Genomic DNA, 16995 nt, shown 5'->3' with positions numbered 1-16995 from the left:
TGCAATGTTCTGTCATTAGTCATGCTTTGTGACCACTTGCGGTATTGTTTACGGTTTCTTTAGTATCCTGGAGCAGAAAGCAATAAAAAACCAACCTATCTGCTGCAGGACAATGACTCTTTATGATTAGATTAGGAAGTGGGGGAGGGAGAAGTCGTTACTGTCTTGGGGTCGCTGCCTCGCAGGGCTCTGCCCTGGTGCCTGCAGGCTGCGTTGTAAACGCCCCACGTGATGAGCGTTCGTGCGTTTTATGTGCTCCCCTGGTGAAAAGCCTTTCTCAATATTCAGCAGGCCGCTGCAGTCTTTTCTGCGTGTCTTGTTTGTCTGTGGCTGTACTTAATAAATCCAACTGGAGGTAAACATACATCACCAAATTACCTGTATGCAGCTATTGTGTGGGTGCTTTCCTCTCCGGGATCTGCTGGGCAGGCATCCACAGATCATCCACGGATCGTCCATGGATGCCTCTCCCAAAAGTTAGCTTCCCGTGCCTGCTTCTGCCCTGTTTTCCTGGGGTCGTCTCTGCTGTGCCCATCGGCAACTGCACCTCCCAAAGCTAGGACTGAGGACGGTCTCTCTGACCTGCTGCTGGAAGGCAGGCTTTCACACGGCCCCCCACGCACCTTTTGGCTTGTTTAGGTATTGTCCTAGCTCTCGTTTTGTGTGCTGAGCGTTGCCCGGTCGTACGGTGCTGAGCTGGGTGCTGCCGGAGGAGTGCAGGTACTGCTCCGGTCGTGTCGGACCTCAGGAAGCCGTCAGCCAGCATCTCTCCTGCTGTGAGTGATATTTTTGTGCTCGATAACTCCTTCCTGTCTCCACGTAAGAAAGTCTGCTCTAGTGTGAACCAGTATTGATGCTTCTAGGAATCGGCTAAAACCGTAGTTCTGTGAATGTGAATTTCTGGAATACGCCACACCTCAATCGAGTGAGCGAAAGCAAGGCAGGATGTAAGCGTACACGTGAAATGCTGGCTGATCACCCAGCCAGCCCTTTCAGGCCCTGTGTGGGCAGATAGCAGCTCAGAGCCAGAGCATAAAGCATGTTCTTGCCTTGCAGGCTGCAGCAGGGCTTCGTGGTGCTGCGAGCAGCTGGCTGCTCCTGTTTCCTGACACGTGCCCTAGAGCCCGGTCCCCTTGCCGGCTGCACGGAGAGTGAAGGTTAAAATGCTTTTGGAGCTCAAATACGCAGCAGGCTCGTGTCTTCCTAAGGAGCCCGGGCATGCATTAACCATGAAACGTTGGAAGCTGATAAGAACCTGATAGGCGATGAGGAAGACGATGACAAAGGCCACTCTATTCAAAACGTAGTTGGGGGAGAGCTGCTGCCACCAATAAACCTAGTCCTTGGGGCTTGGGTGGAAATGCTGAAGGAGCCAGGACCTCTACTCTGGTTTTAGTACAGCTGTGCTACTGGAAGCAGATGCATTCTTTTTGGGACCTGGCACAGGAAAGCCAAGTGTTGCCCCGTGCACAGATGCGGAGAGGCTTTTCCAGCTGCCCTGGCACTGGGAGACATGCCTCATAGCCACAGCTGACTAAGCCATAATGATTTTTACTGGGTTGAAGCAGGGGCTTGGTATGAGCCTGGGCTTGCCTGAAGGAAATGGGATTCATCCTTAGCTAACTATCAGGAAGGATTACTGGGGTGTGCTGGTGTCTGCCTGGCCTTGGCAGGCCCTACAAGACCTTTGTCCTGCTGCAGCTCTAGTTACTGCACAGGCTTGCAACACTGTCACAGAGGAAATTTAAAAGTGAAATTTCCTGCTGTTTTGCACAGGGTAACTCCTGCAAAGACGAATCTTCTTCTGACTGTGAACATTGATCCAGCACACCAGGGCTAAGGTGCTCTGAAGTCCTACAGGTAGAAAGGGCTCCAGGCATTTTGTCTCGGTTCCTCTCCAGCTCTGGCCAGGCTCCTTGCAAGTCACAAACAGCTTGTGGAGAGCAGGATTCCTTCCTGAGCCTAGGAAAGAGCTGTGCTAGCCTACCATGAAATGATTTATTTCCTAGCCTCTTCCTCCAACGTGGAAGCTAAAGAAATGGTTGTGGTCCGGCCCTACGTTGTCACCTTGCTTTGGTGAGAGCCCTGCTGCCGTGCGCTCTGTCCAGAAAGCCCTGTGTGGCACTGAGCAGGCCTGTGTGTGCCTGAGGGTAGATGGCAGAGCTGGTAAATGACCCTTCTGCTCTGCCTTTACTCTGGCACACCTCACGGAGCTGCAGGTGTCTGTATTTACCCGGAGCAGCCGCTCGCCACGAGGGACTTGCCCTGGGCTCTTACAAACAGGCCCCTCTCGCTGCTGGGAAGATTGGGCTGCACAAACAGAAGGGAGGATAATGACCCTGCAGGTTTCAGGCGATGGGAGGTTTCCCAGTGCCCCGAGAGCTGTGCTGCTGGCCGTGCCGTCCCTGCGAGGCTGCCTGGGGCGCAGAAGGGCGCTCTGCAGAAGTAATGGGGCCGGCGGGGCGCTGCCCAGCCCTGCAGCACCTGTTTGAGGAACTAAGGTGTGGATTTGCTCATGGATGTGCTGCTTGAGTATATTTGAGCCGGTCTAATAAAAACGACGGAAATCTGCCTTTAACTGGCTCTGCTCACCTGCCTTTCCTGGGGTTCAAAGGGAAGCAGCCACACGGTTAGCTTGGACACGCAGAGCAGCATCCCCGTGCCTGTCCCACCAGTGTGTGCTCAGAGCCTCGCTGTCCTGCCCCGCTCTGCCCGCTGCCCTTAAAGCTTCAGCTCCTGCTCCCTTGCTTCAGTACCTGGGTACACGTGGGGAGCCTGAACCGAGCAGGGCTTGCTGCTACCGCTCCAGACTCGCACAGCCCCTTCTGCCATACAGATTGAGTTCCAATCCCATCTGTTTTGGAGCAGCTCCTGCCGTGGTTGCCTTCTGGTCTTTTTCACCATCTTCCTGCTAACTTTATAGAGTTAGAGCTCTGGCAGTCAGAGCAAGGAGGCACAAAATCCCAATATACCCTACTCTTTCAGCACCTGTGCCCCTTCCTCTTACCTCAGAAGCTCTTCTAGCTTGATGTTTCTCAGGTTCCCAGCTCTCGCAGCGTGGTTTACTTATGGCTCAGCTTGTGGTGAAGGTGCCTAGAGCACCACTCCTGCTCATGCTTTTCCTTGTGTTTGCATGGCACCTTTATCCCTTCGTTTAGACCCTCTACTAGAATGAGGCCACCAGCTCTCACATTCCCAGTCTTCAGGCCATCTGTGCCTCCTTTCACCAACTGCTCAAAGCACTGAGGGCCATTTCTCGGTCTCATGCTCTCATCTTTGCTCCCCAGATGAAACTTGCTTTGGTGCCTCCTTTGCACTTCACGCCCCTTTCAAGGCAGCCTGATCCCTAATCCTACCTAATTTAAGCGGAGAATATGGTTAGGGACTTCATAGCAGGGGCTAATGTGAGAGTGTGCATCTGTTGATGGTAGAGGGGTGAAAATGCTCTGTGTGGTTCCACGAGGGGATGAATAAAGGTTGTGCCGAAGCTGCCAGCCCCATTGTTTTTAGGAGGGAGCAGGACTGCAGAAGTGTGACCTTTTCTCCATATCTTGGCAAGGTGCAGTGGTGCTGCTGGCACTGAAGCTGAGCTCGAGTCAGGTTATCTGCGGATTCCCCTTCGCTGCGGTGCTGAACACTTTGGCACAGGTGACCTGCTCTGTGCGGAGCAGGCAACGCGAGGAGAGCAGTGGGAAGGCTGGAAGGACGGCTGTTCCCAGCTACACAGCCAGGCTCCTTTAGGAGCTGTTAGGAAAAGCCTTTGTGTTGTGAGGGTGGTCAGAAACACTGGAGCAGAACCCCAGGGAGGTTGTGAGCTACACATCCTCGGAAATGACTCAAAGTTCAGCTGGACAAAGCCCTGAGCAGCCTGAGCTGGCTATGCTTGGAGCAGGAGGGTTGGCCAAAAACCTCCACAAAACTTCCCTTCCCATCTACTGTTCTTCACTGGTCAGTAGGAGATGCCAAAGGGATGCAGTTGAGCTGTAGCATGTACCTGAACTTGGGATTACACTTGACTCTCTATATCGAGGCAGGGAAGATAAGGAGATGTTAAGGAAGCAGCTTGCTAGCTCTTTGTGGGAAGGGTGCATCTTTCTGGAGATGTTCACGGGGTCTGCAGATGTTCACGTCTGGCACCAGGTGCTGGTTTTTGCATTAGCCCATCTGTGACAGGCTTTGTCTTGGGTTCCTGCAGGTACAGCTACATGATCGACAACGTCATTCTGCTCATCACTGGGACTCTGCACCAGCGTTCCATCTCCGAGCTGGTGCCCAAGTGCCATCCTCTGGGAAGTTTTGAGCAGATGGAAGCCGTGAACATTGCTCAGACGCCCGCAGAGCTCTACAATGCCATCCTGGTGGACACTCCCCTGGGTGAGTGGAGCCTTTCAAAGTACCCCTCAGCTGTGCGTGGAGCAGATGTCCCTTTCCCCTTCCAGTCTATCAAGGTCCAACTAGGTCCAAGTCGTGCTCCAGGAAGACAAAGCAGTGGGTACTGTGCAGCTGTGGCTGTACTGCTGTGGTGGCTGGGCTTAAGTTCATGTTTATGCCTGCCCTATGCCAATTTCTCCATCTGGAGGGCCATTGAGCCCTGTGTGCTTCAACAAATGTCCAAAGCAGCGCGCTGGTAGAGCAGACTGTTGGGGAATTTGGTTTGTGTGAGCCAAGCCTTGAGCTGTCAGAGGAGTGCAGGTGCGGTTAGATCTCATCTGCCACACGTACCCGCTTGCCAGCTCTTCTGGGAATTGTGCCCTGAAAGCAGGGAGGAAGGAGAAAGCTTGAGAGGTCTTAGAGAAAGTGATCTTTGTAATAATTGTTGTTGGACACGTGGTACATGCCCTTCCTTAGCAAAGGCCATCAGATATGACTTGGGCTGGAAGGGACCTTAAAGATCACCCAGTTCCACCCCCCCTACCATAGTAGATCCTCTGCTGTAATGTTGTTCTACGTTCCAGCACTTCTAGTTGGATCGTTGAGCAATGTCTTGTAGGCAATTTTTGTAGATAACTATAAAGTTCTGCCCATGACCGATCTTGTTCTGACACTGATCAAATTAATTCTATATTGAGGAAAGCTCTTTATATGCCAGAACCTCCCAAAACAAACAACAGCAACAACAAAAAGCACCCAAAAGCTTTTTAAGCTGTTTATATAGCAGGGCCTTGCACTGAGGCACTGTCCCAGGGCTACAAGCCTTGACCGGGAGGCACATGACGCTGTAAAGACAAATGTTTTATGAACAGCCAGTCAGACAGACAGACATGTTCTTTAAAGCTAAAAGTTGTAGGAAGTGGTTGTGGAGAAAATATGGAAGTCTCTTTGCAGTAGTAGGAGAGGTAGTCACAGGAGACTTTCTAAATTAGCATCTGTGGGCACAAGTAATGAGGTACGCCTGAGTCAGTGATTAATCATTCTTTTGGGCTTGCTAGAAAGTGCAAAACACTTAAATCATCATATTGTCTTTGATGGCAGTCATCGTTTTTGGAACTAAAAGTGCTTTTACAAACGATCTCTGTAGTAATGGGGCAAATCAGATAGTTGTCATGGAAAATTGACTTGCCAGATAGAGCCCAACAAAGGAGGGAAAACATGTCTAAAGAGATCTGGCTACCCTCGAGCATCTGAGGAGGGAAGGAGCATCTGCAGCAAGGCCGATGCACTGACCTGGCGTTCCCTGTGTGTGGGTGTGAGTGTAGCTGAGCGTGGTGGGCTCACCAGGTGGGACACCGCAGCGGGAGAACCGCTGCACGCAGCGGAGCTGAGCCCGCGGCAGGGATGATGCGTGGGAAGAAAATCCTCCTCAAGGGTAAGCGTGAACCTTCCCACTTCGGGGATAAGATAGAACCAAGTATTTCAAAGGTATTATTAGCTCTCCGAAACCTTAAAGCTTCAAGCTGTGCGTGGAGTGAAAACACCTCGTTACACTGCCGGGGGGTTCTGGGGAACGTGGCTGGCAGTTGAGGGTCTTTGCTCTCGTGTTCGTGCACTTGTACATAAGTGAGCTCTGCCTGCTTCTGCCCTGCTGGCCCAAGTTCTTCAGACCTTTGCCCTGGCTGTGTCCTTGAGGCTGTGTACCATCTAGTGTGGCATTTCTTCAGCAGGAGTACGTGGGGAGTAGCCGTGTTGCCTAAACAAGCAAGCATGCAGGCTCCAGTTGTTTAACTTGCACTCCTTCCAGTGACCACACGCAAAGAAACAGCAGCTCTATCTCCTACAGGACTTGAATAGCTACGTGGCTTGGTAGGAATGCCTAACCCCAAATGGCTTTCATAGGTTAGCAGGGCAAAATAAGTCTTGCTGTTAGCCTAATTTGGGATATTGGAGGGCCAAGAACTGAAATAGCTGTGTTCTCATTCCTCTGCTACTCTGAAGTAGCCACTGCTTAGCTATCTGGGCTAGCCAGTGAGTCTTGCACTGAAAACCAGTCCTGGCACACTCTGTTTTCACTTCTGCCAGCCGTAGCGAGCCGTGTTCCTCTAGCTACGTGGCATTGGTCTCTGATGCTGTTGCAAAGAGTAGCAAAGAAACTTCTGTGGGGGTTAGCCCCTGCTCAGGACTCTCTGGATCCCCAGCGTGGCTGCTGTCCCAGCCACAGATCTCGTGCAGTGAGAGTGGTGGGTACCAGAGGCATGAGCCCGCAGCGTACCTGGTTCAGCAGAGCACTGGTCAGCTCTTGGTATGAGCACAGTGTCCCTTACCCACAGCCGGAGTGCGGAACTGGGAAAGATCATATTTCTCTCTGCAGCAAATTCAGCAGAATTGGTTGCCGAGGGAAGAGTTGAAGAAGTCAGACAAGTCCCATCAATGGGTCTTATTGTGCTCTTGCTAACAAGAGAGTGGCACAACAGCCTTACGTCATGCTAGATGTACAAGACCCATCTTTATCTGCAGCTTGCAGCACCCTGTGCTAGATCTGAAACCCATTTGTGTTCTTTAGGTGGCAACAGCTTCCCAAACACCCTCCCAGAGATACTCTGGCAAAGTGTCTGGGCCGAGCTTCCCACCAGAACACGCTAGTTCATCCTGTCTCCTGCTGCTTACCTCAGGCTAGAGAAATAAAAGGAAAACAGGACTGACAGACCTGCCAGGGGGAAACCACTCCTGACTCCAAACATGGGGTGTCCCAGGCTACAAGGGCTGTGGTATCCCCATGTCTCCTTAACCCACGTAAGATGCTGGAAGAGGAAGAAGCACACGAGCTTCCTCACAACTTGCAGCCTCACAGATGCATAGGCACTACTGCTGTGCTGCAGCAGGCAATTCGGAAGCCGTCTTGTCAATTCTGAGAGCCTACATCTGGGAACAGTTTTGGGTTTGTTGTTTTTTTTTTTTAATGTGGGCTGCTCTGGCACTGATGCTGGGGGCTAGAGCTGAGAATTTCTGCTAGGAATGGGCTGTTAACTAAACGGTAGGACTGAAGGGTCAAGAAAGTCTTCCAGAGGTGAAGAAAGACTTCCAGGTGAGTGCCCCAAAAATGATTGCAGCCTGGAGAGCCGTGGTGGAGCCTGAGGTTTGAAGTCACAGTAATTTGGTGGCACTGAAGGTGAGTGCCAGACCAGCTCAGCATAAAGTGTGCTTCTGCCTGGTATTGTTGAGGGCTCTCCTACTGCTCTGGGAAGGGCTGGGCGTGGGTCTGGTTAGGGCAGCGCTAACTCTGTCTGTGGCTCTCTTTCAGCTGCTTTCTTCCAAGACTGCATATCCGAACAGGACCTTGATGAAATGAACATTGAAATCATTCGAAACACGCTGTATAAGGTAAGTGAGACTGGGAAGGGAAAGAGATGTTAACTTCCCTAGTTAGTGCGACCACAGCTCTGCCCAGCCAGGAGCTCCAGCCGAGAGGCTGGCTTTCTTCAAATAGAGGGAAGAAGGTATTCTCCTCTTAGAATAGATTCAAAAATAAATTTGCTTCCTCTCTGTTTTCTTCCCGGGAGTGGTGATTGAGTGAATGTGCAGAAGAACTGGTACATCCTCTGGAAAGTAAAGATCATGCCTTTGGAGGGGCCTGGCATCCGAACGCCCAGCACGGCAGTCAGGGCACCAGAGCTAGGCTGAGTGAGTTTTTTTGGAGCTGTCAGTGTCAAGAGTGCAAGAGATTTTTGCAAAGGTCCTGCCTTTGAATAAACTTCCTCAGGTCCCAGGCAGGCAGGAGAAGGCTGCTGCTTAACCAGGTGAGTTTAGGCATGAGGTTACTGCGTTCAGAGTGCTAAAGTGGCTTGATCTGAAGTGGCTTGAAACTGAGCTGAAGCACTTCTGTGGGCCTGGCTGTCTGTACTGAGCTCTTTCAGAAGAGTCTCCAACAATCTGCTCGAGCCTTCAGTGGCTGTGGTAGGGATTAGATGCTCTTGGTGGAGCAGCACAAAGAAAAGTACAGCTGGGGTGGAGGAGTCGGGCAGGCTGGAGAGAGCGTTGGCACAGGGACATGGAGGGGCTACGGCACCCCCTGGTCCTGAGCCTGCACGGGAAGCTGTCAGCTCCTCTGCTGGCCCCGTCTGGTTTTAGCTGGCAGTATAAAAGCGTGTGTTTATGTGCAGGCTGTGGCTATCTCTTCATCTTGACTCTCTGGATTAAGGGTGGGATGCAGATTGTATCTGCCAACCTTGCTTTGACTGGTCATGGCCAGCTAGCAGTCACTGTGACCTCTGCTTCCTAAGGAAGCCTTGACCCGTTTGGAGAGGTGGAGAACAGGTCAGGCATGAAGGGAAGAAGGCAAAGGGAGGGGAGAAGCTGCTGCCTTTCGGCAGTCATGCTCAGCTGCGTGTGGCCTCTGGCATGTACTGATCTTTTGCTATAATGGGGGGAGGTATGCCGGTACGCATAAATACCTGCACCCTTGCAGGGTGCAGGGCTCCGTATTGAGCCGGGGAGAGGCAGGGAGCAGAGCGAGCACAGAGCAAACGGGCTGGTGGGTGCCCTCTCCTTGGGTCCCAGCTGCCACGTCCTTTCCATCTCCTTTCTGAGGCTGATACTCCTTTGCATTCTGCTTTTCCTACCCCTAAACTGAAGTGTCGCTGCCTGGTACCTCTCAGCGTGTGCTGGGACTGCATCTTACTAACGAGCAGCCCCCGGGGAGAGCAGGGGCAGGCTGCTTGCTCTGTCAGTAATAAATCATGGGGGTGCAGGGGTGGAAGAGGTAACTGCAGCTTACAGGTGCTCACAGATGCAGCCCCAGGGTCTGGAAAATGGATAACACAATGCAAATAGTCTTTGTAGGCAGATTAGGGAAGTAAAATCAGGTCTGATGTCTCTGTGGAGCTGCTCTGAAGAGCACAGCAGATGGGTGCCTGGGATAGACGCTCGTGGCCAGGAGGTGTTAGCATGCTGAGGGAAGACTTGAAGTGCCCGTGCTACCTCCCAGACTTACTGGAGGCACTTTTTGAAGGAATGGACAAGCACACAGACAAGGTTTGAGGAGGATTCATAGGAAAAAAGCAATTACAAATGTTTCTTTCTGAAAGCTCTTAAGTAAGCAGTGGCAACTGAGAAGGTTCTTGAATATGATTACGATGAGGAGCAGAAGATAAAAGCGGTCAGCTCTTAGAGTAGAAGGAGGTCAGCAGTGGAGGTATGCCAGCATCATAATCTTCGCTGCTTATTCCTTCTTTTCTGCATCTTTACTGGATATGTTGAAATGAAGCTGGCTGGCTGCTAGCCTTTGCTGGCAACCTGCCTGTAGGAACCTGCTGAAGGAGCTTTGTGGCTGGACAGTAACATACAGCAGACACATCAGTGGGGATAAATGTGGAGTGATACATGAGAGAGACAAGGAGGGAATCCTAATCCCAGTTGTAGAGGTTTCCTTCTTCCCTGCTACCACTAAACAAACCCTTGGCTTATGACCAACCTCAGTAAGTGTGTCTCTGTGTAAGGCAGTCCGTTCATAACAGCAGAACAGGAGCACAAACATCACCGTGCTGCTGCGTATGTCCATAGTGCATTTGTCCTGTGCATTTCCTGGTCTATTCCTCTCCTCTCTCATCTCAGAATGTGAAGAGCAGAACAGGAGAAGTTGCTAAGAGAGACACAATAAAGGTTTGGGTACAATGACTTCTGTATGGGAAACTACAAAAAAGGTTTGGGTTCCTCAGCTGGAAGAGGAGTGAATCATGATGGAAATTGTGGATGATGTTGAAAAAGTCAACACGGACGGACTGGCCACAGATCTCCCTTCAGTCTGGATGTGAAAGACAAACAAGACGAGCAGGAGGCAGAGGGTAATTGAATGGTGTCATGGAAATAAAAGACTTCTGAAGATTATTAAGTGCAAGCACACGGCCGTTTCTGGGATATGGTTTTCTGGACAGCAGAGAGGTTCCTGTAAATTGATGTCATCTGTGGAGGGGTCCACAGGGGAGGGTACCCAGCGCAGCTTTCCTGCAGCCTGTGTCTCCATGATGCCTGTGATGCTGGATCCTCACTTAGTGCTGGGTATCCAAGTTCACCCATTTTTGCTTCTAAGGCTTAAAACTTGCTTGTGAGCTCTGGGAAAGGCAGAGTTGGGACTGAACCTTTTGTCCAGTCTTCTGTGGACCTCAAGCAAAGTTCAATATCCATGCCCTTGTTCCTGCGATAGCTCTGCAGGGTGACACTCTGTGCTTACCTTTCTTCACAGGAGAGCTTCTCCAGCCCCTTGATCATCTTTGTGGCCCTCTTCTGCACCCGCTCTAACAGATCAGCATGCTTCTTGTGCTGGGGGCTCCAGACCTGGACGCAGGACTCCAGGTGGGGCCTCACAAGGGCAGAGCAGAGGGGGACAGTCACCTCCCTCCCCTGCTGCCCACTCCTCTTTTGATGCAGCCCAGGATGCAGTTGGCCTTCTGGGCTGCAAGCGCACACTGCCGGCTCACGTCGAGCTTTTTGTCCACCAGAACCCCCAAGTCCTTCTCTGCGGGGCTGCTCTCAATGAGTTCTTCTCCCAGCCTGTCCTCATGTCTGGGATTGTCCCAGCCCAGGTGCAGCACCTTGCTCTTGGACTTGTTGAACCTCATTAGGTTCACGTGGGCCCAATTCTCCAGCTTGCCCAGGTCCTTTTCGATGGCATCCCTTCCTCCTGGTGTATCGACTGCACCACTCAGCTTGGCGTTTTCTGCAAACTTGCTGAGGGTGCACTCGATCCCACTGTCTATGTCATTGATAAAGCTATTAAACAGTACCGGTCCTAGGACAGACCCCTGAGGGACACCACTCGTCACCGGCCTCCACTTGGACATAGAGCCATTGACCACCACTCTCTGGGTGTGACCATCGAGCCAACTCCTTATCCACTGGATGGTCCACCCGTCAAATCCATCTCTCTCCACTTTGGAGACCAGCGTGTCACGTGGGACCGTGTCAAAGGCCTTGCAGAAGTCCAGGTAGATGACATCGGTCGGTCTTCCTTTGTCAACCGATGCACTCACTCCATCACAGAAGGCCACCGGATTGGTCCGGCACGATTTACCCTTGGTGAAGCCATGCTGGCTGTCTCGAGTCACCTCCTTGTCTTGCATGTGCCTTGACACTGCTTCCAGGAGGATCTTTTCCATGATCTTGTCAGGCACAGAGGTGAGGCTCACTGGTCTGTAGTTCCTTGGGCCTTCTCCATGTCTGTCGTTACCAGTTCACCCTTCTCATCCATCAGAGGGGGTACACTCCCCTTGGCCTTTCTTTTCTGAGCAGCGTACCTATAGAATCCCTTCCTGTTATTCTTTGCATCCCTTGCCAAGCTCAGTTCCATCCGTGCCTTGGCTTTCCTGATCCCATCCCTGCACATCCGGACCGCATCCCTGTACTCTTCCCAGGCCACGTGTCCCTGTCATTCCTCTGCGTGTGCATTTCCTTCTTGCACCTCAGTTTGACCAGCAGGTCCTTGCTCAGCCATCCCAGTTGTCTGCCCTCCCTGACTGCTTTTTTACACAGGGGGACGGAGAGTTCTTGCACTCTAAGGAAAACATCCTTAAAGAGCTGCCAGCTCTGCTTAGCTCCTTTGTCCCTAAGGACGGTGTTCCAGGGGATGTCATCTACTAGGTCTTAAAATAGCTTGAAGTTTGCTCTTCAGAAGTTCAGGGCCCTGACTTTGCTCTTTGCCAGGCCTGTATTCCTCGAGATCACAAACTCAAGCAGGACGTTGTCACTGCAGCCCAGACTGCCTCCAATCTTGACCTCTTTAATGAGCTCTTCTGCGTTGGTGAACACCAGGTCCATAACAGTTCCCCTCCGGTTGGTTTGTGTAGTACTGGACCAAGCAGTTACCCTCAATGTACTCTAGGAGTCTTCTTGATTGCTTACAACCTGCTGTGTAGTTTTCCAAGGTGACAGTCCGGGTGGTAGAAGTTCCCCATCAGGAGGAGAGCGTGCAAGCATGACACTTCTTGTAGCTGAAGCCCAAATGCCTCATCCACAGGCTCCCCTTGAATGGGTGGCCTGTGGTAGACCCCAACCACAAGCTGTCCTTTATCGGTACGGTCTTTAACTCTCCCCCACAAGCTCCCAACCTGTCCGTGGCTGTTTCTCAGAGGCAACTCTTCACAATCTATCCCTTTCCTAGTGTAGAGGGCAACACACTCTCGCTTCCTTCCCTGTGTATCCCTTCTGAAGGGTTTGTAGCCCTCTATTCCTGTGTTCCAGTTATGTGATCCATCCCAGCACGTGTCCGTGACAGCAATCAGGTCATGTTTGTCTAACTGCACCATGGTTTCCAGCTCCTCCTGCTTGTTTCCCATGCTGCGTGCGTTGATGTGGAGGCGCTTCAGCTGGGCTGCTGCTCACATCACATTTCTGTGATGTGTAGTGCTCACCCAGCAGTGCCCTTGTGCATTGTGTGGTAACAAATATTTACCGAACACAGTAATCCAGGTGCTTTTCTGGAGCTGAGGGTGTCCAGCACACGCATTTGTGGTCCATCTTATGACACGGCAGAGGTTTGTGATGTCTCGGCATCGTTGCTTTGCCATTCCTTTTATGTGATTCTGCTTGCAGCTCTGTGCGGGGAGGTGTTCTAGCACATGATGGTTTCTTCTGAGAAAGTTTTTGCTGAACAGCGCTTTTAGCCGTGCTCTGCCTCCATGGCTCCCTGTGGGAGATAGAGTCATCTTCCAGCTGGATTATGGTACATCTCCACAAAGGATTACGTTTCCTGGAGGCAGCCTAGCTGTGCCTAGCCTTGTATGATTTCTGCAGTGCTCCAGTTGGGATGGAGACCAAGCGGCTGCAGTGTGAAAAGAGAATTGCAGAGAATGGCTGGTTTCCTTCACAGATGTCCTGTCTCATCTCGACTCCGCTTACACAGGGCTACTTTCTGAGCTTAGGTCTTGCAGCTATAGTTGTGTGGCTTGGCATGTTTATAGAGGCCAGAGCGGGGTCAGGAAACCATGTGAAACTTAAGCGAATGCTTTGGAGTTAGACCACTCAAAGGAGCAAAATAGGCTTTAACCTTGTTGCCTGGGGTTCTGCCTGCTGTAAGCTCATCCAGTCACTTGAGCAAACCAAACCACAGCCCTTCATGTCTCTGGCTCCTGGGGAAGCACTGTCCCTCGTGTGGGCTTGGTATCCAAGTTCACATGGGGTGAGAGAGCCTGTGCTGTGCTAAAAAGTGTCTGGGAGCATCCCTGCTTGCCTTTTGCCCCCTTCTGAATGGCCCTGTGGGGCAGTAAAAGAAGCTGGGTAGAAGAGCACTCATTTCTCTCTCTTCCAGGCATACCTGGAGTCCTTCTACAAGTTCTGCAAGGCACTTGGAGGTACCACGGCAGATGCCATGTGTCCAATCCTGGAGGTACGTCTGGAAACTCCTGTAGTGATACTTGTCGCTCCACGCTCAGGCACAGCCTGCCTGCCGGTCTTTCAGATGCTCGGGATACTGTTCAGCATCCCAGTGCATCCCATCTGACCTAGGAAGACAATGTCTGCACATGACTTTGGGCGGGTTTGGTTGCCTGGTCCTGATTTTGCCAGGTGCTGGCCCATCTGTTGCCTTCATGGCAGCCTCTTCATCTGTCCAACAAGCAGGAGAACAACCAGAACTGGTCTCTCTGAGGCCCGTCTGCGTGCCAGAGCTGACTGTTGGATGTGCAGGGCTCAGGGGCAGCAGGGAACCACTCCTGGAGCTGGGCAGGGTTCTGCTCAGTGCCTTGGCTTGTGCCTGAGGTGGGGATTTCCTCGCCTGACTAGTCCCCAGGCATCAATTCATGGTCCTGCAGGTGGCCCCCACGTGTAGCCAGCCCTGCTGAGCACAGGAGAGCTGTGTGCGTCCCAGGCACCGAGCTGGGCTTGCTCGTGCTGCCCTCTGATGCGGCTCTGTTCAGAGCAGCACCGGTATCTGCCAACCTCTAGCAAAGCCCCTGCAGCCTGAGGTGAAAGTCTCTTCTCCCGCAGTTTGAAGCTGACCGGAGGGCCTTCATTATCACCATCAACTCATTCGGCACTGAGCTGTCCAAGGAGGACCGGGCGAAGCTGTTCCCACACTGCGGCAAGCTCTACCCCGAGGGGCTGGCTCAGCTGGCCAGAGCAGATGACTACGAACAAGTCAAAAATGTTGCTGACTACTACCCTGTGAGTGCTTTGGGTGACTGGTGCAAGGACCTGCTCTGCCTCAGAGCTTCTCAGGGGCCTGGGGGAGCGTGTGGGTGGACAGCCTGGGGAGGGGGCTGCATGTCCTCTGCTGTTTGGGGTCGGAGAGCTCCATGTCCCCTTGCTGAAGCAGTGTGTGCCAGTGTTTGTGGGTGCAGGGGCCTGGCCCAACCACGCTGGTCTGTACGTGGAAGGGATGTGCCTGGTGCATCCTGCCTGCAGGCACCACACCACGATGCGGCTTCGAGCACTGCACGTTTCAGAGGAGGGGCAGGATCCCTGGCTGGATCTGTGATGCTCACAGATGAAAGAAGGGCTTTCTCTGCCCTTCTGGGCTTTGTCGTCAGCGGGTCCCCAGGTGGTGCGTGTGCAGTGCAGCCTCACAGCATCCTGTGTGCTCACAGGGCAGACGACTCTTGGCTTCTCTGGGTCCTCTGCTGACCTCACGTAGTGGCTGGGATGTCTGATGTACGGGGCCCAGGAGTGCTGCTGAGCTCGGAGGGTATTGGAGTCTGGGTACATCCTCTTGTAATGTCTTCCTGCAGGAGTACAAGCTGTTGTTTGAGGGGGCTGGCAGCAACCCTGGAGACAAGACCCTTGAAGACAGGTTCTTTGAGCATGAGGTGAGTGAGCCCTGAGACACCGCTCGACAAGCGTGTCTGCCTGTGCTTCCTGCAAAGCTCAGGGCAGCAGTCAGGTTGTCTGCCTGATGCTCCCAAGCATCAGTGCTGCAGAGAAGCAGAGTTTGGGGGAAGGAAGAGGATGCTATCTCTGTGCTCCAGTGAGGGGGAATGGTGCTCAGTACTGATGGCTGTGGGGGCCCAGCCTGGTGCTCAGTCCACGTTGTCACCCAGACAGCTTAGAGCGGGGTGGGAGGCAGGTTTGGGGCTGCCGATGGATGTTCGGTCCACCGAGAGCAAGAGCAGAGTAATTATGTGGGAAAGGAGGATTCTCGCAGCACATGAGGGTATAAATCCTTCCCCCTTCAAATGCCAGAGCCTGTCCTCTCTGAGCCATGCACTGTGCCCCCAGCCTGTTGGGGAAGTCGCAGGACTTCCAAGCTGCTCCATCCTTGCCTGGGCTGCCTCCTCCAGCAGAGGACAGCCTAGCAGAGGTGGGCAAGTGATGTCCTCCTCTGGGCTTTCCCCAGGTGAAGCTGAACAAGCTGGCGTTCCTCAACCAGTTCCACTTCGGAGTCTTCTACGCCTTTGTGAAGCTGAAGGAGCAGGAGTGCCGCAACATCGTGTGGATCGCAGAGTGCATCGCCCAGCGGCACAGGACCAAGATCGACAACTACATTCCTATCTTCTAACCCCGCCCTGCTCCTGTCCGACCCTCCCACCCCTGGAGTCCAGAGGGACCCCTGTCTATCTTCTACATGCTCCCTGAGTTATCCCTTGCCTAGACTCCAGGGATGTCCCACCTGTCGAACTGGCTCGGATGGGGAAACTGTACAGTTGCTAGTTAAATTATTCACAAGCTGAAGCTTGAGTTGTGTGTGCAGTGAGGGGTCCAGAGGGGCCGGTGGCACAGGCTTGGCCCTGTGCAGCGGGAGGGACGCCTCCTGTCGTGTATCTAATAGTACCCGTGTTACTGTACTAACCTGCTGTATGCGCTTGTGCTCACAGAGCAAGCACCAGCCGGGGCTTGCTGCCTCCAAGTGGTTCCCACCGCTGCAGAGGAACGCGTCAGGTCTGCCACGGCCAGGAGTCCTCGCTGTCAGTGCTCCGAGCACGCCTCCTCCTCAGCATTGTCCCCGTGAGATTTAGTTTGAGTGTGATTTGTAGCGTAGCCAATGCTGCTGTGTGATCCCTGTATCCCGTGTAGCAAACCACGTTGTGGGACAGACTGAGCAGCCCCGGCCAGCACTGGGACGGAGCCTGTGGGAACGTGAGGGCAGAGCCAGAGCATGTGTGGAGCGCGCTCCTCCCCGCTCCAGCAGCATCTGCACTAGTGCTAGCATCCTCAAAAGCTGCTCTCTTCAGTCACTGGAGCTTGAAAGAGCTCCGTAAGCCGCCTGAGCTCCTTCCTCCCCTGCGAACCCCATGGCTTGGAGCTGTGTTTGTCACAACGTGCAAGGGTCTGGGCTCTGCGGATGGTGCTGTGACATGGGAGAGCCCCTGCCCTGCTCTGGGTGGCTGCGTGGCCGTACTGCACGCCTGGTCCCGGGGCAGAGCAACCTCCTGGCTGCCCCGCGGCGGTGCGGCAGCGGAGGGGCTTCGCTGATGGGGAGTTCCCAGTGCTCCCCGTCCGTCCTGCCTGGCAGCAGCGGCTCTGTCCCAGCTTGTGCTGTGGTCACCTCTGCTCTGTTTGTTACCCTGTGACCCCCCCCTCCTCTCCACACCAATAAATATCTGCCTACTGCACCGTGCTCTCCCTGCTTTCTCTGGCACCTGCTCGCACGTCCCCAGGGGCCCGCGTTGGCGGCGTGCTTCTCCTGGCTGCCCCGGG

General features: G+C 53.2%; 1 protein-coding gene across 2 annotated transcripts in view; it reads left to right on the top strand.

Annotated features, from left to right (window-relative positions):
* ATP6V0D1 (ATPase H+ transporting V0 subunit d1) overlaps positions 1-16910 on the top strand; it is a 37706-nt gene extending 20796 nt beyond the window's left edge. For both annotated transcript variants that reach the window (XM_035543784.1, XM_035543786.1), the window contains exons 3-8: positions 4196-4374; positions 7676-7755; positions 13673-13750; positions 14350-14526; positions 15090-15167; positions 15695-16910. In XM_035543784.1, the coding sequence (XP_035399677.1) occupies positions 4196-4374; positions 7676-7755; positions 13673-13750; positions 14350-14526; positions 15090-15167; positions 15695-15856 (754 nt within the window). In that variant the 3' untranslated portion in view covers positions 15857-16910. The remainder of the gene's footprint in view (positions 1-4195; positions 4375-7675; positions 7756-13672; positions 13751-14349; positions 14527-15089; positions 15168-15694) is intronic.
* Positions 16911-16995: the final 85 nt, after the last annotated feature.

Source organism: Cygnus atratus, chromosome 12 (assembly GCF_013377495.2).
Source record: "Cygnus atratus isolate AKBS03 ecotype Queensland, Australia chromosome 12, CAtr_DNAZoo_HiC_assembly, whole genome shotgun sequence".
Classification (NCBI taxonomy): Eukaryota; Metazoa; Chordata; class Aves; order Anseriformes; family Anatidae; genus Cygnus; species Cygnus atratus.
Note: the sequence above shows the minus strand (reverse complement) of the source record. Positions and strands in the feature narration are given on the sequence as shown.